This window comes from Ammospiza nelsoni, chromosome 5, assembly GCF_027579445.1.
Source record: "Ammospiza nelsoni isolate bAmmNel1 chromosome 5, bAmmNel1.pri, whole genome shotgun sequence".
Taxonomy (NCBI): domain Eukaryota; kingdom Metazoa; phylum Chordata; class Aves; order Passeriformes; family Passerellidae; genus Ammospiza; species Ammospiza nelsoni.
In genome coordinates this window covers 46,623,700-46,645,472 of record NC_080637.1, presented here as the reverse complement: position 1 = coordinate 46,645,472, position 21,773 = coordinate 46,623,700, and the positions used below count along the sequence as shown (strand labels likewise).

Below are 21,773 nucleotides of genomic sequence, written 5' to 3'. Positions count from 1 at the left end.
TGAATAACTCAAGCATTGTTTGAAACTAGCTGTATCTTTCACTAGTCCAAGCACCTATTTTTGCTTGATTTGAACAGGAGAACGTGTGCGGTGACATGGAGCAGAACAGCTAAATTGAAATGGACCTGTGCCATTCATTTTGTCCAACAATACTTACAGTGTGGTCCAGAACAGAGAGAATTTTAGTTTCATTCTACAGAATGTCTTCTTCAACATACAAAATGGTCAGATAATTTCAGAGGCAGATATTATAAGTTTAGCAAATGACAGAAATAATTTGGTCAGAATTGCTTGTAGCTCCTGAACTCATATCCCTTACATGCATTTAAGATGAGATGAATTGTTAATTCCTGAAGATTGGTTCTGCATCCTTGGGAGAGGTAGATGAACATGTTGAAAGAATACAGGAAAGCTGTATGATTTTCTCTTGCTTCAGGTAAAAAATTTCTCTCTCTATGAACAAGATTTATATGTCCTCTTTTTTCTTTCTGCCTCCCTGCATGATATTAGACAATTGAGATAAGCTCACTGTTTCACAAAGAGCTACTTTACTTTCTTGTTATAAGTGTCTGACTTAAACCCATTACTCACATTTGCAATGCTGCTAAGCACTCCCAAGATATAAAGCCAAGTCACCTGAAATTTCCAAGTTCAGTCCTGTATCACAACACTATCACATCAACTACTTTGAAGTGCAAGTTAATTGACTCAACTGAATGGATACTTTAATCTCAGCGACTTTCAGCCCTGACTTTTCTCAATTTTTAAGGAGATAAGCCTCAAGAAACATTCAGGTGCTGGGATAAGATCCTGCAAATGCCCATATGACAATGGTTTACTGTCTTCAGCACAGGCTAAAAAGTAAGGCAAGGGGCCACACACTGATGTACAGAGAGAATCCCCAATCCTGAACAACTCCCTATGCAGGCAGAACTGTCTCTTCTACAGCCTGAGGGAAACAGCATTCTGATGAAATCATAATTGATAATGGACATGTGTGTCAAAATGATAGAAACAGAGAATGGTTTGGGTTAGAAGACACTTTCAAGACTATCTAGTTCCAATGTTCCTGTCATAGGCAGGGACACCTTCCATTAGACCAAGTAGCTCAAAGCTCCATCCAGCCTGGCCTTGAACACTTCCACCGATGAGGCAACCACAACTTCTCTGAGCAACCCATGCCTCACCACCATCATAGTGAAGAATTCCTTCCTAACATCCAATCTAAACCTACCTTCTTTAATGTCATTACCCCTTATCCTCTCACTCAATACATGCCCCCATAAAAAGCCCCTCCTCAGCTTTCCTGAAGGCCATCTTTAGGTACTGAAAGGCTGCAATGAGCTCTGCCCAGAGCCTTCTCTCCTCCAGGCTGAACAATCCCAGCTCTCTGAGCATGTCTTCATAGGAGAGGTGCTCAAGCCCTCTGATCACCTTCATGGCCCTTCTCTGGCCTGGCTCCAACAGGTCCATGTCCTTTTTTGCTGAGGCCCCAGAGCTGAGCACAGTACTCCAAGTGCATCATGTACGCTAGTGAAACAGTCACACGTACCCATCTGAATTACAGCTTTCTCTAAACCGTGAATATTTGACTTCACAGACCTAATACATCACTTTTACACACCAGTGTAAATGAACAGTGACTTAAGGACCCAAGTCTTGGGGAAACTCATGGGGTTTTAACAAGGAAATCACAAAGAGACTTATCAATATTTTTCATTAAACAATTAAATCTAGCAGACATTCTTATGGCCATTGTCATGTACATCAGCAAAAATGCTTCTTCATGGATATTTTTGTAAATAATTTGACCTAGCAAAATATCCTACTACAGCCAAACGTGTTTTAAAATCCAGACTATACAATTGTGTAGTCAGAAAAACATCCCAAATCTAATGTATTATACAGGAGCTTAATTCCAGGGCTATAGATCCAGACAAAGATATTTAGTTTGATTTTTAAATAAACTCATTCTGCTGCTCTTTTCTTTGGATGCAGCAATAAATAACATCACGGTACTTCAAGGGTCAATGCTGCAATGTGTACACAGTAAAAGCAATTTATTTTAGTTTTATTTCACAGGTGTCTGTAGAGCAGTGTATTCAGCAAAAAGGAAAAAAAGCTGTGAAGCAGCATATTGTTCATCAGGATGACACATCACAGTAATTATTTCTGTTCTTCTGGGAATATAGGTTCTGCTACAAGGCACTTTTTGTTACAGCAGCAGTGCTTCAGAAAAGTAAATAATAATAGTGCTTAAATAAAAATTCAGCAAATTAGAAGATTCTCAACCTGAATTTCAATTGCTTTTATTTTAAAATACAAGAGGTAAAGTATATGCTTTCACTGTTAAAATGCATGTAACTGACTTTAACATGGTTCTTATGAGGTGCCCTGTCTGAGTATTTTGACAAACACTAATATAATCCCTTTTTCCTGAGTGAATATCCTAACAGGGTGCTTGAGGAAGCAGACAAGTTTGGCTTTGTTTAATAGGACCTCAGCTTTGCACAGTACTTTCTGACTCAGCACTAAAGGCCAATTTTACATCAAAGTTCTGTGCTGCAATCTTACCTTCTAAAAACTCTTAGCACAACAAATCTGTCAATACTTTCTGCCTAGCTACATTCTTTGGAGAAATGGCCAGCTGCTCCCATCCTGTAAGGGTTTTCTTCCATCTGGAACAAAATACTTCACACAAAATGCCATAATAACTTTGCTTTAGACATCAGTACCCCTCCCCAAGTAGAAAGTTGTCCACTGCTGGCACTCCCACCAGGTGACACACCTGAAAGTTCATTTCTCAGTTAATGGGGATTGCTGGCTAGCTAGATCTGAACTGTGAGCACATCTCACCCCTCAAATATTTTAATGCTTTATTTTTTATTAAAATGTTGGAAAGGTATAAGTGTGGAACTTATCTACATTTCAGACAATTTAATTTTTCAAAACTTTTATTAAGGAAGTATCTTCAATTTTGGCTTTTTAAAAAATAATGAAAAGGAAGTTTTCAAGAATGTATGTGCATGAAATGAAAGGGTCTTATAGCATTAAATGTCTCTTGCATTACTTATTTCATGCCAAATCTGGATTTTGCTAGCTAAAGGTTTTATTTGAATCAAAGAGAAAAGTTTTGTCTGTGCATTTCTAGAAAAGTTAAGGGGTTTACATTGTCAGAGTAGTCTCTAGAAAATTAAAAGACACCAGATGACCCCATAGAACTCACTAACCTAACAGATTTCATTTTCACTGTAGGGAAAAAGAAAAGGAGCAGCCTAGTTTGATGTTCAAAGTTATGGGTGCTTCAAGTTTTAGAAGGAAAACTGCCCTGAAATTTACCAGGTAGATAGATAGATATGATTAGGATATATAAAATAGGGTTAGGATACTTACCTGAGAAAATCTTGGACTGCCTTTGCATTTTATGGGCCAGCTGTAACAGCATCTCTTTAAAAAAACAGCTGCAGCTAACACCTATAGTAGATGCCACTTGCACGTGCTTACTAGACACAGCTGAAGTGGAAGGCTCAGTCTGCGTGATTAGGCACCAGCACCACACTGCCAGGAACTGAAGACACTTTGGAACAGCAGGCAAAGGCAGGCTTTAAAAAAGTTTAAAAAAAATAGAATAGGGAAAGGGGAAAAAAGTTAATTAGGTGGTTCCAGTGAGAACACCCAATTCTCCACCCAACAAAACTAATTAAATTTCTGTCATTAATGGAAACAGACAGAGAGAGCTTCTGTTGACAAGATATAAGCAGGGAAAATATGGTACAGATGCTTTATATTTCAAGTAGAGCTGCAAACACAACTATTTGGTATATCTGAAACTACTTAGGCTCATTCCTAGATGAGGATGCCATTTCCCCAATTAGTCACACTGACAACAGGGTCAGAGTAAAAATGTCTTAACTCCAAAGAAAGCAATGGATTAGACTCAGCTATTTATGCCAGAGATGGAATCTACTATTTATGTGGTGGCAGAGGGAAAACATGAGCCTTCTGAAATGCATTCTTTTTCCCTCCCTGCAAAAAGATGTCAGGAGAAGAAACACGTGTGCATATAAAAAGGTGCAGTGTGTGTTTATTTTAAATAAGTACTCATACAGAGGACATTGATATCACATGGAGAATTCAGTCAGATTATCGCTCCAAATTATCTTTCCCTCATAAAAGGTAATATAAACTGAAGATTAGACTTGCTATTTGGCAACAATCATTGTAAAAATAGTATCCATTTCCGTTAGGAAGTACTTTGTTACACTTTATTCTTGGCTCACCTCATGTTACATGACTATGCAGCTGGTGACAACAATTTCCACAGAAGTTGGATCACACTCAAATACATTATTTTTATAATAAAACCAAACAAGTCTACCCATGTGTAACTTTAGATTAGCTTATTAAGGTTTCAACTGTAACAGTTTATGCATTTTTATTTCAATTTTGAACTTTAAAATTCAGTTTATTACATGATATTATATATGACAAAGACAAAGCCATTTGCTTCATTTTCTCTGTAGTTCAGAAAGGCAGAATTTGCCTGACACCATGATCCAAGACCCTCAGTGTTTAAATTGATGCTAAGAATTTTGTAAATGGTTTAAAAGGCGCTGTGGGTTGACCCCACTCAGAAGCCAAGTACCTGTGCACACCCCTCACTCTCCTTATCTCTCCTCCACCCCCTGCAAGATAAGGAGAGTGGAGCAGCAAAAGCAAAACTCACTGGCTGGGATAAAGAGTTTAATGAATGAAGAAAAGATATGAAAAGTAAACCACCAAGTGATGCAAAGGCAATCCTTCACTACTCCCATGCCCAGCCAGCTGGCAAACAACCACCTTAGAAGCCACACAACCTGCACGCCCTTCTTTCTCTACCTCTTCCTACTTTTTATTGTTGAGGTGATGCTTTATGATATGGAATAGCCCTTTGGCCAGTTCAGGTTGGCCAGTTCCCAGCCATGTCACTCTCAGTCTCCTGCCTCCTGCTGTGGGGGTCAGAGCAGGAAAAAGAAAGACTTGACCCTGGAAGGGTTGTTCAGCAACAGCCCAAACAACAGCACATGTTATCAACGTGGGCTTAGGTTTTAATCTAACACACAGCCCCATAGGGGATGCTATGAAGAAAGTTAACTCCATCTCTTTCAGACCCATTACAGAAAGAAAACCCCAAGAAGTCAGCTAATCTGCATGAGATATATCGCATGTAACTCACCATTTGGAAGCCCAAAAATAAAAAGCAAGTCATCTACTGTAAAATGCTTTCAGCACATGAAGCCATGTGCCAGATTTATCAAACCTGACAGGAAACCACTATAGTTAATGCTCTGCCTAACACTGTAGCAGTGGCTTTGACCAGCGTACATTTAAAACAAGCAAGCCCAAGGCCTTCCCCAAACACACAACTTTGTATGGGACCCTGTGGGACTTGTGTCCATGTTATCAAAACAGATCTCTTTTCCTCCTACAGTTTGGATACTGGCATCTACTGCTTACTCCCAGCAGGTTGTGAGCAGTATTGTACAGTAGATACGCATAAATAGAATCATAAAATAAATAAAATAAGCTAACAAGGTGCTCAGAAAAGCAGCTCTATGACTCTGCCACATCGCATGAGAACTCAGCTTATGATGTTTGCTTACTCTAGTTCCAGGAAAAAAAACCCAACAAACCAACTAAAATAAAACCCCTTAACAACAGAAACTATATATTCCACGGAACTGTTCTCCTTTTAAAAAGACTTCCCAGCTCCACCATGCAGGAGCCTTTATGGCAGTGATATCCACTCCTGCCCATAAATAGACTGGGAATGGAGGGCAGAAGTGATGGTCTGTGGAAACCACCAGTGTGTCTTCAAAGACCTTCAGAGCTCCTCAGAGTCTGGAGGGACAAGTGTTCATTAACCCCAAAATTACCCAAACAGCACTACTCCCAAAGACAGTAGTTCTCAATCTACCATGAAGCTCACTCCCCAAGGGTAAAGGTGTTGAGCACCACGGATGTTTAACTCACTGAAAGACTTCAGGAGCCGGGTGTAAACAGTGCATAGCTTTCTGGCACTTTAAGATGTTTAAAGGCAAATGCAGGCTATATTCCTCTTTGGGAAACTATTTCTCACCTCCAGAGTGATAGAGGAGAGCCAGGAAAGAGGTGTCCACAAACAAAACAAGAAAGGCCCCTGCAGACTAGAGCGCCAACAAAAATTAACCCGTAGCACTGAGAAAAGTATTTGGCAATTCAGTCTTACATGCAAAGGCCACTTGTGCAGAGCAGTAAACTCTGCTAGAACAGGTCAGTGCTTGCAGCTCAGTGTTGTTGCAGCAGGAGCTGTTTTGGGGCTCCAACCCAGGAGTAGGAGCTGACATGGGGCTCCAGCCCAGGGGCAAGTGTCTTCCCTAGAACTCAGAAACATCCCTCCATGCAGCAAGAGCTTTCTAAGAAAGCTAGTCATATTTGAATATGGACTAAGCAAGGTTATCTGCCCAGGGTTTTAAAGGTAGCATTGCTCATTGGAGAGTTCTCTTCTGAATTTGAGAGGCTAAGGCACAATGAAAGTGAGCAATCGAGGCCATGATTATTGATGTCCAATTTAAACCAAACCAAGCTCCACTTCCAAGTGAGCTGAATCCACTTTAAGGCATATGGGGGGACACAGTGAACACTCATAACAGCATCTGTCAAATCTAAATAGGACTAGAAAATTCTTCTCTTTCTAAAACACGTGACCCAGACTGGGTTCAGGGATACCAGTGAACCAAACCCACATTTTTGTTTGAGGTATTAGACATTTTACAGCTTGTGCACAGCTCTGTTACTTGCCACACACCTCAATGCAGATGTATCAGAACCACCAGAGTTCTGCTGCAAAAGCTTCAGCTTTAATTCCCCTTTCCTCTCCAACACTTTTTTGCAGCAGATCAAGGATATCTGCCGTTCCACAGTGCCACACAGCAAGTAAGCTCACTTCTAAACATATCCAAATAGAAGTTTCTAAACCGCAAAATAAACACAGTTCTTACAGTAAGTTAGGCAGCAAAAGGCATGTTATACCTAATATTTCATATTAAATGTAGTGTTATTAGCTTTTTTCCTTGACCTCAGTGTAGCAGTCACAAGAGGCCCTTTTGAACAAGACAGGGACTTCCACAGAAAGTAACAAATTAGTTTACTTTCTGGGCTTTTTAGTCCCTGTCATAACAAAATAGTGATCATCTTGCCCGCTCTTCGTAAGAGGAACTTTTGATGCACCAGGTGTTCCTTTCTTACATGTCTGCTCCTTTGGAAGTGGCTTCTTGGCTGCTGGGGCCAAGCTTTTGTTTGTTTGCAAGTTTTTGGTTGAATGCTGACCTTTTGTGGAAGGCTGTGCTGGCTTTTTGGTCACTGCTGCTTTGGCTGAAGTTTGAGGAAGCCGTACAACAGACAAAGGTGTACGTTCAGCAGGTTTGGATAAAGAGGCTCCAACCTGAGGGGGATTACTGGCATTTGGCTGCTTGCTGCCAGCTGATGACACATTTTTGCTTGTAGGTAACAACGGAGGCGGTGACTTTGATGCTTTGCTAACAGCAAGGGAAGGTGCAGAAGCGGAAAGTTTTAGCTCAGAAGCAGTTTTCAAGTTTCTTGCCAGGTGAGAAGTTGTTTGTGGGGCTCTCAGAGGATGCTGAGACCCAGCACCTGAGATCTGAATATCATTTTCAGGAGGTTTTGCAAGGAGTTGCTGGGAATGTGCAAACTTGGCAACAGTGCGCAGATTTGTAACCGGCGGCCGAGCAGCCCTGGGAGCAGCTGAATTCACCTTGGTTTTAGTGACAGATACAGGTCTGCATTTAGCAGGGACGCACTTCTGCTTTGAAGTGGTTGTTCCAGCTGTCCCAGACAAGAGAGATGGCTGATTTTTAGAGGGTGAGGGGGCACGATGTGCTGGTGCTGGGGAGCCCTGAGGCAGGGCAAATTTCCCCTTGGTAGCATCGGGGGACCGAATACGTTTGCGCAACATTTCAGAGGGAGCAGGAGCTGTCCTTGCTCCTGCATGCGAAGAACTTTTGCTTCCAGGCTGTGAAGGAGCAGAAGCTGGTGAGTTGCATGCAGGAGACTCCAGTTTCTTTGAGGTGCCAGGTTTGAAAGGAGACTGCACTCCTGCTGCTGAGGACCCTTGTAATTTGGACCTGACTGTGGATGACTTGGCAGTGGAAGATGGGGTCACTCTGGGTGATGCCAGGGCAGGGGACTGAGGGCGTTTAGCTAAAGCCTTCTTGGCACTGGCTCCAAGACCTAAAACAGGAGCAGGAGGTTTTGATGGCTGCTTTTGAAACATATTGACAGCTGACATTGGATTCATAAGAGGAGGCTCCTGATTTCTAGCTGACAAGCTGGGGACACTGTCACTGGTGCCCCCTTTCTGAAATGCCAGGATTTTTTGTTCCAGAGTTGCAAACTGAAGCACTCGGCATGGATCATATTTGAGCAGAAAACCTTGAAGAGTGTCCCAGCCTCCACCAACACGTACCATCACATGCTTGCCATGTAGCATCTGAGAATGGGGAAGAGGAGCAGAAGAACAAGAGAAATTCTTATCTTGCTTTATTTTTCTCCATCTTACATTGCCACCTATTGAAATTGACTAAAAATAGCACTTCCTTTCTTACAGAGAAACATTTCAAAATAGAAATTATGTGATAAACAAGGCTTTTGCTTCCTAATTATTTTATTAGATAGCTTCTCCTGCACAGGTAGTAATTCTGTGTTAGGAAATAATGGAAACATCTTTACAGAAGACCATTAAACCATTCTGTAAGAATCTTTGTTTAGTATGCATAGTTCTGGGCATGGGTTGAATTTAAATTATGTCCTTGCAACACAAACTCTTATGATTGCTGACAAGAGTACTCAACAACCCCTCAAATTATAAACCCCAAGAATCTAGATTTTGAACGAGCAATATTCTCAGGATATTCTATGGCATTTTCCTTATTTATGTTGCAAGTCATTACTGAAATTTTAGAGGCACCACAGAGAAACATTATCTTAGTTTAGTGCGGTTATAAAAATCAATGTTTGTGGATCAAAGATCTAAAGAATGGAGTAATTATATCTATTTAGAATAAGGGATTGAATGTCAAGTTGTCCCAACCTAAATAATTCTGCAATTCTAAAACAACTCCATCAAAATGAGGTATTTCACTTAAAAACATTGCTCTCCCCAAAATAAATATAAATTGGAATTCTTAAAAACTACTTACTCGTATGAAGAGTATTTTATCTCCCAGCCTATAACGTCCCTCTGACAAGTATTCAATTGAAAATCGATGGGAACAACTGCAGGGAGGATCTTCTGCTATATGTTTTACCTAGTTATTATATTGAAAGCATTTGTTAGTATTTTGACAGAAGCACAAGTTTAACCATCTATTGAGTTAATCTTCTATTAAGATGGAAGATCCAAGAAGGAAACAACTGAAAAAAGGGGAAAAGGAGTCCCCAAAGAAATGCTGGGTTAGAGAAGATCAGCCTCTAAGAGCCACTTAGAAATGCAACAAATTGGAAGGGTGAGACTACTGCCAAGAAGGAGAAATAGTGAGTTTCCAGAGAAAGTGAATCTGGTGGCTGACATTCCCACAGAAACAGAATTTTTACATAACAACACAGAGGACCTTTAAAATAAATGAATTTTTAAGCAGAATAGGAAAATTGTTCATCATTTCCTCTGGACCAGTTTACAAGCTGTACAAATCATTTCCTTTTCTGGATACATATTCATTTCCAATTGGTAAAGCTACAGAGGTTTGATTTTAAAATCTTCTTTCAAAAGACTTTCATCAAAGCCTACTTTAACACCTGATGAAGTTTTATGGAAAGATCAAATTGAAGAGCAACATTCATTGCAGTCATAGAACATGGACACCAGAAAAATTGAATGAGATCATTTTTTATACGCAAAGAAGCAAGGAAAAGGAAGAGGGGAAAGGAAATCAATGTAGGTTCTACGCACTCCAAAACATATAGAATAGCATTTTAGTAATATTTTCAAAACAAAACAAAAAAAAATTGATTAGAAGAGGTGCATAGCCTTCTGTTTGAAGAGGCTCACACATATTAGATGAAAACCAGCCTGTCCATACTGAGACAGATCATACAAGTTCAAAACTAAGAGTTGAAATTAAAGCCTATATCCCACTAAGAAAGTAGCACTTACTGCCTCGTGTAGCTCCCCATGGTGACAACATGACTTTGGTGTGCTAAGAGGTGATGGTGGCCCAGAGGTCATCAGCAGGGTTTCTTCTAGCTCAATTTCCTTCTCTAGTTTTACAAGTACAGGAGGTTCAACTCCATACCTCAAAGACCAAAGCAGAGTGTTTAATTACTAATTTATTAAAGAAAACAAAAAGAAACAAATGAAAACAAACTTGTAAAATTATAATGGCTTGACAGACAAGGACATCTGAATCAATCAGAGGAGTAATTGCCTTGATAATCTAAAAGAAGGAGCATCTCTGAGTTTCTAGCAGAAGCCCTTCCTAAGGTAGCCTTGGTGTTACCAGAGGATACAGTAAAAATACTGCCAAAACTATACAGTTGAGGTCACATCCAATTTTGATAGACTATCTTAAAGCTTCCAGCTCTGCACGAGACATAAATTAAGTCTACATTTAGATAATAAAGAGATACCTTCCAAAAAGCTGAAAAATTGAAACCCTTAGAATTGTATTTAATGCCCAGTGAGCTGTTCCAAGAGGTACACATTATCTATAGGGTGAATGTATAACTTAAACACAGCTATAGAAACCAGCATGGTACAGCACCTCTCCAAGAAAAGAGTCCAATAAATATTTGAAAAAAACATTCTTATTGTACGATGGTCCTAGAAAAGCTACTCATTACTTTTTGCACAGAATTAACATCACTTGACAGCTGCAAATAATGTCCTAACTTTGTCTTAGCTTTTACTTAGTAGGATGTGTCCTTCAATTTCTTGTTGGGAGCGCGTGTGGATCACCTACCCGGACACAATGCGCCCAATTTCCAGCAGACAAAGATACACTTGTCTTGGATCCTTGTGCAACACTAAAAGGGAAGAGAATAAAGAGGAGTTATAGTTCACCTTTATTGTAGGAGGTCTATGCAATTAGGTACAGCCAAGAAAAGGGAAGATGAGGTATCCAGGACTATAAATTTCCCATCATCCTACCCAGAGGCAAGGTACATTATCATTGACAATGCACTACATGCTTTACAACTCTAATTTTCTATTCCATAAAATCTTTAAACCCATCCTGGCACTCCTGAAAACACTCTTCCTCCTAAGAGAAATGTGTTCTATAATCTCATTTCTTGATGAGAACAGGAAAGAAAGAGACATGAACACTTCCCATTCCCTACTCCCAAATGCAATATCACAGCCGTAAAGATGAAGAGCACTTAAAAATGACAAAAAGGAAAATACACACATCTGTTCATGCTCATGCCTACAGACACATCTAAGTACATGCACTCTGGAGGTTATTATCCACAAGAAGATACACTGCAAGGGCCCCAGCTCACAAGTGGATGGCTACACAGCCAGTCAGCCTGAGTGGTTTTAAACCTCTGCTGGGAAAGAACAATCTCGGTGACTGTTACCAGTTCAGTAAGCAACAGATCTTTTCTTATCACTGCTTCAAAAGTTCCAGCTCTGTCTTTACAGATGAAACCCAACATCCGTCTGATATCAATTTGATATTTGAAGTGCCTTTGCTTTAAAAGTGTTTCCTCAAGTATAGTCCAAGTATGAAGTCAGATTTTCTGAAGATGTTTACATCATCTACTCCAGTTTCTAAGTCTGCTTTTTAAAAGATCCGATTATGAAGGGTAAATCTAGAACAGAAAGTTGACAAACCCATAATTTCAAAGCTACCTTTAGAGGCCAATTAATCTCTTCTTTAGTGTATGTGCATGTGTGTGTGTGAATTTGCCAGCTGTAACAAAAGTGTTTTAATTTGCTTGAGTCCAAAAGGAAGAAATCCAAATAAATCCCTAGCAAAGATCAGGACATTTGTTTTGGCTTGATGTCAAAGGGCACCCCACAATGCCTACTCTTAATTTCTGCTGTCTCAGGAGCCTCTTGATTTATTTCCTTCCCAATCATCTACACTTTTCAGGAGGTGCTGCTATATGTCCCTGATGGGAATAAGACAATTGTCAACTTATCCTTCCCCTGTTTCATTCATGAAGAATGGCTTGAAAGACTGATGAAAAACATCAGTGGAAAGAATGTTTCATCTAGGAGGCTGCAAGTCTGCTCATTTCAGCTGCCAAAAAGGCTCACAGAAGATATTTATGCCACAAAGCAAGCTTGTGTCAAGAGTTACAGACTTCAAAACACTTCTTTGCAATGAGTGAAAGCCACAGCACTAGGAAATCATGTCTGCTTATCACAGAGAAGCTAAACAGGTTCTAGTTACCTGTCCACTTACAGGAACTAACATGTTTAAGCAATACAATTCATACAAGGAACTAAAAAAAAAAATTAAAATATTCTTGTAACTCAGTTCTACTCTGTATTTCCTGGCACTGAAGAAAGATACACTCACTAGTTAATCAAAATTAAATATGTAAATGATGGAGTTTTCTCAACTATTTTAAAAGATGACTTATCCAGTCGAGATGCATGGGCAGTCCAGCCAGTATGTAAATAGCCTTTAATTAACACTAATGCTAATTAATAGCATTAATGGAACAAAGATTTCAAAATACAGTAAATATTATGACAATTACATATAATTACTGAAAACAAAGATAGTTCTCAGTTTTTTGCTAGTCTGCTGACAGGCAGACATTTTTCTTACTAAAAAAAAAAAAAAAAGAAGCCAAACAACAAAAAACAGAATTTGGCTTGCCACAGAAAGTTTTGTATCAATTAATTTTTACTGACATAATAGCTGGTAGAAGAGCATTTCGTTATTTATTATGTGATGAAAGTACAATCCTCTTAACTAGCAGTCAAAAAAATTTTATTCCATCGTACCAGTCTAGAAGATGCCGTACAGCACCGGTTGTGCACTGGGGCAGGCATGCTCATAGTTGGTAATATTTATTTTTATAACTATCTTATAAATGGGAAAATACAAGTGGTTTAGAGTAATGTTGTGTCCTGAAGTAAATGTTAATTACCAACAGGCTGTTGCCACTTCAGACACAATGCCCTGATGTTGTTACCAAATTTAACCATCTTGAATGTATTATTCTGAGGGATTTTTGCAAGAAAAATGAGCTGTAATACCAAATAAAGGATCTTATTGTGAGTTGACTCCATGGCCCTGTGGTCTTCCCACACACAGAAAGTGAAACCACACTTTTCTCCTGTTCCTCAGTAGTTCCTTTTACTGAAGAAAAACACAGTATTTTGTTGCACAGCTCTCAGTCCCCACTTCATCCCACACAGTAACTTTCAGAAGTTTGCAAAAGCATCATGCAAGTTATATTAGTCACTGAACTGATTTTTCAAAGCTTGTACTTGGACACTGCCTTAAAATAAATAAGAGCTTGCACGACACATGCAGAGTCAAGAGAAAAAGTTTGAAAGTCTGTAACAAGGCAGCTCCCTGACCAGGTAGTGATTCACACAGAGATCAAAGCAAATTTAACAAAAAGAGAAAGCTACCTAAGCCTTCAGATTCAAAGAGGTATGTCTCATCAACTCCAATGGCTCTACACCAGTTAAGAAAGTTGGCTGTATTATCTCTGGCAAAAAAAGATCCTGATGGAGCATCCTTCTTGCATGGAACTTTTCTCATAGGAAAATTCTGGCAAGGGAAGAAAACAAAAAGTACATTGTACACATCAATAACGCCAACAGATTTCAAAGCATATTTTCAAAGGAAAATACACCCTAAATTCAGAGTACAGAAACAGTTGTAACTATTTTATGTTCACCTCACTGTGTATTCCACGAAAAAAGCTACACTAATATAGAAGGCATTCTACTTTATCATTGTGAATAGTCACTGAGTGAACAGTCCTTAGTTCTGCAGCCTTTGTACTCCAAAGTAACAGAGACTTGCTTGAGATTCACATTTCAACTAAGCATTGCCTCTCAATGGAAACACTGAAGCCTATCTGCAGGTCTGGATACTTTTATGGCTGACCTGTACACCTGAGTTCAGCCATCACTTTCTGGCATAAAACATAGCACCAAGTGCCAGTGGATATCTTAGTAACAACCCACACTGGCGTCAGGGGAACAAACTCCAGACTTGGACTAGATCCTCCTCTGGCAAGATTTTTACTGAAAACAAACCAAAAACCTAGTAAAGACCTTAGGATGTGATTAACAAAGAAAGCAATTTATTGGATGAGTTTATCCATCTATAAAGCCACTTTGTTGTTAATCAGTCTCTGGATACACAGCGTACAAAAAACTTCTTTGGGAAGCCTCATTCACCTGCTTTTCCTGTGACTACTACTTGAGATTTAGGACTTTGTATTTTAAAAAAATCATTATAAAACTCACCCTTAAGTTATTTGTGCTACAACATTTTTCAACTGTGTTTTGAAGAACATCAATTAATTGGCAAAGCAGTACTCCATTATCAAGTTCTTCTAGCAGTTGCTCTGCTTTGACTTCCATTCCTTTAAGAAAAAGAAGGTCAATAATAAAGTTACTCCATGAAGATAAAGAAGTTTCATATGAACTTAGAGGCAAATCAAACAGCATTCCAGTATTAAAGACTGAAAAATAGAAGAAATATACAAGTAAAATAAAATAAAATATTAGATTAATTAGATTTCAATTAGACTAACAAGATTCATAAATATAAATTAGAATTATTAATTGTGCAATCCTTAAGAGGTGGCAGCTAATAAAACTGAAATCAAAGCATATATTTTAATGCAATTCTCCCAGCCATTCAAACTCAAATACACCAGCTCTTAACAGTACTATAGACATTACACATCAGTGCTGACTAGAACATTGGAAGTGCTTTGAAATTCATGAGAGAGTGATTTATTTTTAAGCTCACCCAGCAAGCCAGACAGCCAGATGGAGAGATCTTCCTGCATGGGCACCAAAGTGGCCTCGTGCCTCACAGATATCCATTGGTCATAGAGGCACACGTCTGCCAGACCCGGCCCGTGCCTCGGAGTCAGGGGACTTCGGGGACTCAAGGGAAGCTCGTCTCCAAACCACACCTGCAGAGGAGTCCAGTAAGCTGAGGACAGGAGGCTCCAATATTTGCAGTCAGATAACAAAAACTTGTGCTTTGAATTAGACTGAAGAACTACTATTCAAAGAGTGTTCACTTCCCTTTCAACAGATATAGCAAACCTACAGAGCATTCAAATGGTTCTGCTCTTGTTAGTAACTCCTGCATCAATACACTCTGCATTCCTTCTCTTGACTGCCTTGGATTCAAAATTACATACTTGCATGAATACAGAATAAAGATAACATGCATTAAATGCTTCAGGTTTTTTAAACTCAGAACATTTTAAGTCACGAAATCTGCAAATTACCACATAATTTACTACTGATTTCTCAATCAAATGTTTCAGAGGCATTTTGTGCTCAAATCATTAAAAATTATAGCATTAAAAGAGGAAATGTTTGCATGCAAGGACGTAACACATTTCTTGAACACAAATACTTAGCAATTCTCTTCAGAACTGTCTATCTTGTAAATGAAAGGTAACTTACACTTCAAGAAAAGGACCACACTGAAATTTTTGAAGAAAAATTTCCAGATTTTTTTCTGAATAATTTTTAACTGAATAATACCAGAATCTTTCTTGTATTCTTAACTATTTGCCTTCAGTTCAGTGTGTATGTAAAATGCATTCATTTATTTCTACTTAGGTGATTAATTAGAATAAAAGGTTACTAAAAAGGCACTTTTTAATCATGATGGAAATTTTTCAATAATCTCAGGCTTTGACTTCAAAACCTTAACTAACAGCACTAAGAAGTGAATGGGTCATCTATCTGATAATAACAGTGGGTTATCCTTGTCACATTGCTCCTTGTAAAAGGGGAAAACAACTACTTTTTTTTTTAATCAGAGGTAACTGGGGAATCTAATATTTTATCTGCTTCAGGGTAAACTTTTGTATTAAAAAGAAGAAGTATTATACATGTATACAAGATTTAAAAACTTCAAAAGGCATTTACCTGAACTGCATTCTGCATGGTTACCTGCTTTACATTAGTTTCTCCTCCTGAGGAAAAATAAGAGATTTTTATAACAGTCTGTCCTGCTTTCATGAAAATCCTGAGGAAAAACGCATCAGTGCTGTTTTGGAAAAATAAGAATGTGTCTAATAGGAAGGGAAGGGGAAAGAGGGAAATATCTTAGTAGCTAAAGTTTTGATCCAGTACTCAGTCAAATTCAGTTCTCTGCCCTCAGATAAAAGTGCAGTTATTACAGCAAAAGTAGCAACTAACTTTGTATGCATAAACAGTGCTCTAAAGTTGGCAAGACTTTTAGGAGCTGTATGACATTTATTTTGTCAAAGAGTAATGCACATACTTCAAACGATTCTTGGATTAAACACTGTTGGCTCTGATTTTTCCTTCCAAGTTATCACAAGTGCATCTCATACATGTGTGCAGACAGATATATGTATCCTGAGTTTACATTAAATACTTGGAATATCATGAAAACCTTAAAACAAAGAAATTATTTTGACAAGTAAGATTTCCTCTTACAGAGTCTTAGAACTGTGTGCATTGGAAGGGATCTTAAAGATCATCAAGTTCTAGCATAGACACATGACAGAAATCAATGTTTTTATAAGTCTCTGTTGCAATTCTGACTTTGCAGGCAGCACGCATGCACTAAGTTTTCAACAGAATGCTGCAAACTATTGCAGCAACATAGTTATCAGTACAAATCCCTGGCAAAAGGAACATTAAGGGAACTTTAGATACAATCCAGTCTCTTTCTCTCCTGAAACCCACACTGTATTTTCCAGCAATACTTTCAACCATGGGAAAATCCAGCACAAGCTCTACATTGGGCTAAAGATTAATAAGTCTTTCCCTGGAGGCTCCAGGTCTAAAGTTGTGCAGCATTGCCAGGTTAGCTGCATGCATGTGTACAGAGGCTATTTCTCCATAATCAGTTTCCAGTGGTATTTTACAATGTCAAAAAGTTCCTATCTGCGTCTTGAAACCTGTTAAAAACTACTCACTTGCTCTGCTACTCAATAGCTGCAATAAAGTTTCATCTTACTGATTCAGCTGAAAACCAGATTGCAGACATTATCAGACATTTTTAACTCATCTGTTTTCATTTAAAATTAAGTATTTTTCCTCTCCTGTCCCAGATATTTAGGATTTGTATGTATATGGCATCTTCTTCTCTCCTGCACAACTTGGCCTTCCTATGACAAAAGACAGAAAACACAAATCTTGTAAAAATTCTCACCTTTCATCCTACATAAGAAAGCAGAATGGTGTCATTTTCTCCTCCTTGCTCCTTCCCACTGCCTTAAACCTCACAGACTACATGGGACCACACATATCAGGCATTTCAAACAACTTACCTCTACGACTGGCAAATGAGCAACCAGTTTGGTTTCAGGTGAAGACACTTCCTTGTACCAGGACTGCTAGCACTTCTCAGACCTTATCAGAGACACTCCAGTGATATCTTTCCCCTTCCTTTTATTTCTAGGGAAGGAAAAAAAAAAGAAGAGACATCCTCTCCTTGATGTCATTTTTCCTTTTATGAATGAACAAGGGAAGGGAAGGGTATATACCAAGCATTACTAATGAGCATGTTATGCTTCCCACAGCTTTGTCCAGGGGAATACGTTTTCCTTTGGCATAAGAAAGCTATTGTCCTAAGAGAAGCTCAATAAGAGGCTGCATTGATTAAAAAAAAATAAATAAAACAACAGCAGAACAGCCAGTAGAGAAGCTGGTCTCATTAAAATAAGGAGTTCCATATAGGCTAACAAGAGCTCTAGCATATTAACTGCCAAGGGAAAACAAAGGACAGCCTAATTCACAGGGAACACTCAAAGCATGAACAAAGCAAAATATTCACACTGCAGCTATCACAGGAATGCTCAGCATCTGCAGTTTTGTGGCATGCCGAACAAAAACTAGTCTTGCCAAAAAAAAGGAAAATGGGAGATTGAGGAAAATTGTGGCACTTGAACTTCAAGGGCCTGCTCTTATTAAACAAGTTAATTTGTAAGCCCATATGTCAGAGCTCCCTAGAAAGCCAAAAGGCTTCACTTATTATCAGGGCATCTGAAAAACACTTAACAAAAACCCCCTCTGATGATGCGAGCTACAGCACATGAATTTTGAGTTGAAAAGTAATACAGTAACAATTGCCCATTTTCAGATGCCAAACTGTTCAGCTCAGAGATTGCAGGGAATACAGATCAATGTAGCCTTATCACTTACTGTGAGAGGCACAGGATGAGAAGACCCAGATCTGCCACCTTCAAGTAGTCTGCCTGTAAGTGTGCAGAAGGTGCTGTGGTGAGGTGAATACCGCAGTACCAGGCAGAGTCATAACCAAATCTGACTTCTTCTAAAACCAGTTGGGTTCCCTGCATCAAAAAGCTGTACATAATGAATGAAATAAGTATTTGATACTGAATTTTGGCTGCTCCAGATAGGACTGCATCAATTTCTACACATGCCAGTTTTATCAGCTCTCATTCAACAGGCATTTGGTGTTCAGACACTGAAGTTTGTGAAAGAAAGGAGCTCAGAATAAAAGTACACTGTAACACATCCCCCGCACAGCTTCAGGCCGTGCCATTCCCATTTCCAGGCAGACCTTGATACCCTCAAGGTCCCTTGGGACTGAATAAGCCCATCACAGTAGAAACAATTCTTTTAATAATTCTTCCCCTTCTTCCTACTGTTTCTGGTGCTGTTTCTTCCCTGTTTTCCCCTCCCTGCTTCACCCCTTTAGACAAGGAAAACACCAGAAACGTGAGCTTTTCCCAACCAGGGGGCAACGAGCCCAGTTCCAAGCTCAGTTAGCACAGAGATCCCCCATCAAGCCCACTTTCAGAAAACCCCTCTGTTTTGCTGGTACTTCTGCTGCCAATGGCTCTGTGGGATGGAAGGAGAGGAGCTGTCACCTAGCCACACCTTGTAGCTGGATCAATAGAGAGACACTGATTTACTGGGAGACAGGTGGTCAACCACAAATTATATACTAGGAGAGGCAAGAATTGCTTTCAGCTGGTTGAGTGCCAAACCTCCAGTGAAGGACTAGAGCTATGGATCAACACCAGGTAAGAGAGATGAGAAAAACATCCCTATCTATTGACATGTGGCATCTATTGACATGGACAGGCATTCCCCAGGAAAGGGGGTGCAGACACACCCTGGACATGACCCACACAGACTTGTGAGGCCACAGTTTGCCTCTGCTCTCCACAGAGATGCCCAGCACTTTGCCCCCAGACACTCTGAGAAACAGCAGAGTCAGCAAATACTAAAGCACTTAACACAAATACTTCAGGGTGTTAACACATGCTCTTAGATACTCCATGAGATAGCCTGCTTAGGATCAGCTGTATCAGGATGTATGGATCACTCAGTGGGCCCCAACCAGCAGGATGTGCTACACTAATTACAACCCATTCTGTAGCCCAAGATGAACCAAGTCCAAATCCCATTTTACTTGACTGGACAGTTTACAGGTAAACAAACAAGCAAACAAAATCCACAACTCTACAGATAGCTAAAACATCGATGAAGCAGCCATTGACCTAGCTTAAGTGGAACCTAAAGGGATTCACAGGCTCATTAAACTGCCTTCTGTTAACAGGCTAATTAAGAAAACACTTGGGTAGAAACCTTCCACATCTTCACCCTATATTTAGGATATATAACATCATCTTCTACTCCATCAACACCCAAAGGTAGTCACAACAGTCTAACCCAGAGCAACCGGCTTAGTCTTGACAGTGCCTACCAAAACCCATGTTTATAAACAGACCAAAATGAAAGAAGCTGTCATGTCAGTATCTGTTGAAACATACTACAGGATAGTCAAGATTTTTTTTACAGACACATCTACCAGCATGCAAAAGAAAAGGGGTAGGCACAAGAGACTGAACGGAGCGCTACTCCATCACTACAGCAATTTCAGAGCCTTTTTGTTGCATTACTGAGTCAGCAGGAGCTCTGCTTCCCTAGGGAGGCCTCAGAGGCACGAAAGAGAAAGAACCAGACTGGTCAGTCTGAGGTGATGGGCTTTAAGGTGGCAACCAACTCCTTACATTAAGGAATGCTGACTGTTCTCCCCAGAGACTGCCTCTCCACACCGGTCCATGGAGCGCACACAAGCAGAGGCAGCGAGCACGCTCTCGCCTACCAAATGGCAACAAAGGGCCCGGGTACACCTGTCAGAGCAGAGAAACCCACTCGAAATCGGGGAGGAGCACTTCGTCTCAGCAGCCGCCATCTCCGCAGGAGACATGCAGACGGCTGCTTTCCCACAGGAGCATCCAGTTTGGGCAGGGGCTGGTTAACAGCAGACACACTGCCCCGGCTGCTCCCTCACACACACAGGCAAGTTCTTCTCTCCCTCCCATTTCTAACCCACACTTCTTCCAGCAAAGCATTTTTCGGTGCCCATTTAGCAGGCTGCTGGCTGGCCACAGTCAGGAGTAGTTAAGTATGACTTAAATACAGAATCGTGTATTATTCTGAAAGATCCACCCGACACAATTTCAAATGCATAGGCCAGTTGGGCCTTAGAGCTCCCAAAGGAATACATGTACTTTTTCCCATGTCTTGATCTGACACTATGCCAAAGGTGACACACAGCATCCCTGGAACACGGCCAGCTTTTGGGCAAAGAAAGGAGCCAGACGCTTTTCGGCTTATTAAGCAAAATGAATGAGTGTTTTAGCCAAGAGCACCGGGGCAAATTTCCTACAGAAACAGCACTGCATCCTCAAACGCCTGCGTAGGGAGGAGATACTGGTTTGAAGGCGGTTATGCAAAAACTCTCCCCTCTCCCTTCCCCAGGGTAAGTTTCGAGGCACTTCCCTTCCGACATCCGTGACAGAGACGCTGGATGCACGGCTGCCGCTGGACGTGTGACCGGGCCGATGGCAGAGAGCGGCTCCGCCCAGCACCGGGCTCTGCCGGGGCTCCCCGACATGGGGGACTCTCAGCGCTGTCCCTGCAGCTCCCGACCCCCGGGCGCCGCCGCTCCGGAGCTGCGCGCCCGGGGCACCGCGGAGAGGGGGGGTCCGCCTCAGCGCCCCCCTGCCCGCCCGGCCCCTCAGCGCCCCGCTTCCCGCCCGGCCCCTCAGCCCGCCTCAGCGCCCCGCTGGCGGCCCGGCCCCTCAGCCCCCCGCACCTCTCCCGCGGGCCGGGGCCGGGGCCGGGCCGCCGCCACCCCCCAGTGCGAGCTGCTGTCACACCCACCGCTCTGCCACGCCGTGCTTTGCTCTGCCGTGCCGTCCTGTCCTGTGCCGGGCCGGGCTGTGCTGTTCCGTGCTCTCACAGCGCAGCGGGCGCCGCCGCGCCGGCCGCTCCTTTCGAAAGCGCCAATCGGCGCCGGGGGCGGGGCCGTGCCCGCCGCACCTGGCCCAGAGCCGCGGAACCGCCCCGCTCCCGGGACAGCAGCCCCGGGCTGGGACACGGCTCCCGGGCTGGGACATCGCCTCCGAGCTGGGACCGACCTCCGAGCTAAGACACGACCCGCGGGCTCAGACACCGCCTCCGAGCTGGGACACGGGCCCCGGGCTCGGACACCGCCTCCGAGCTGGGACATCGCCTTCGGGCTGGGACACGGCCCGCCTGCAGCCCC

General features: G+C 41.3%; 1 protein-coding gene across 1 annotated transcript; it reads right to left on the bottom strand.

Annotated features, from left to right (window-relative positions):
• Positions 1–4,058: 4,058 nt before the first annotated feature.
• GAS2L3 (growth arrest specific 2 like 3) lies at positions 4,059–17,607 on the bottom strand. The gene is made up of 9 exons (XM_059472294.1): positions 17,515–17,607; positions 16,139–16,185; positions 14,994–15,162; positions 14,483–14,601; positions 13,634–13,775; positions 10,995–11,058; positions 10,190–10,328; positions 9,237–9,344; positions 4,059–8,527 (listed from the first exon to the last, which is right to left on the bottom strand). Exons 2-9 carry the CDS (start codon positions 16,154–16,156, stop codon positions 7,166–7,168), a joined length of 2,121 nt encoding a protein of 706 aa, XP_059328277.1. The 5' UTR covers positions 16,157–16,185; positions 17,515–17,607; the 3' UTR covers positions 4,059–7,165.
• Positions 17,608–21,773: the final 4,166 nt, after the last annotated feature.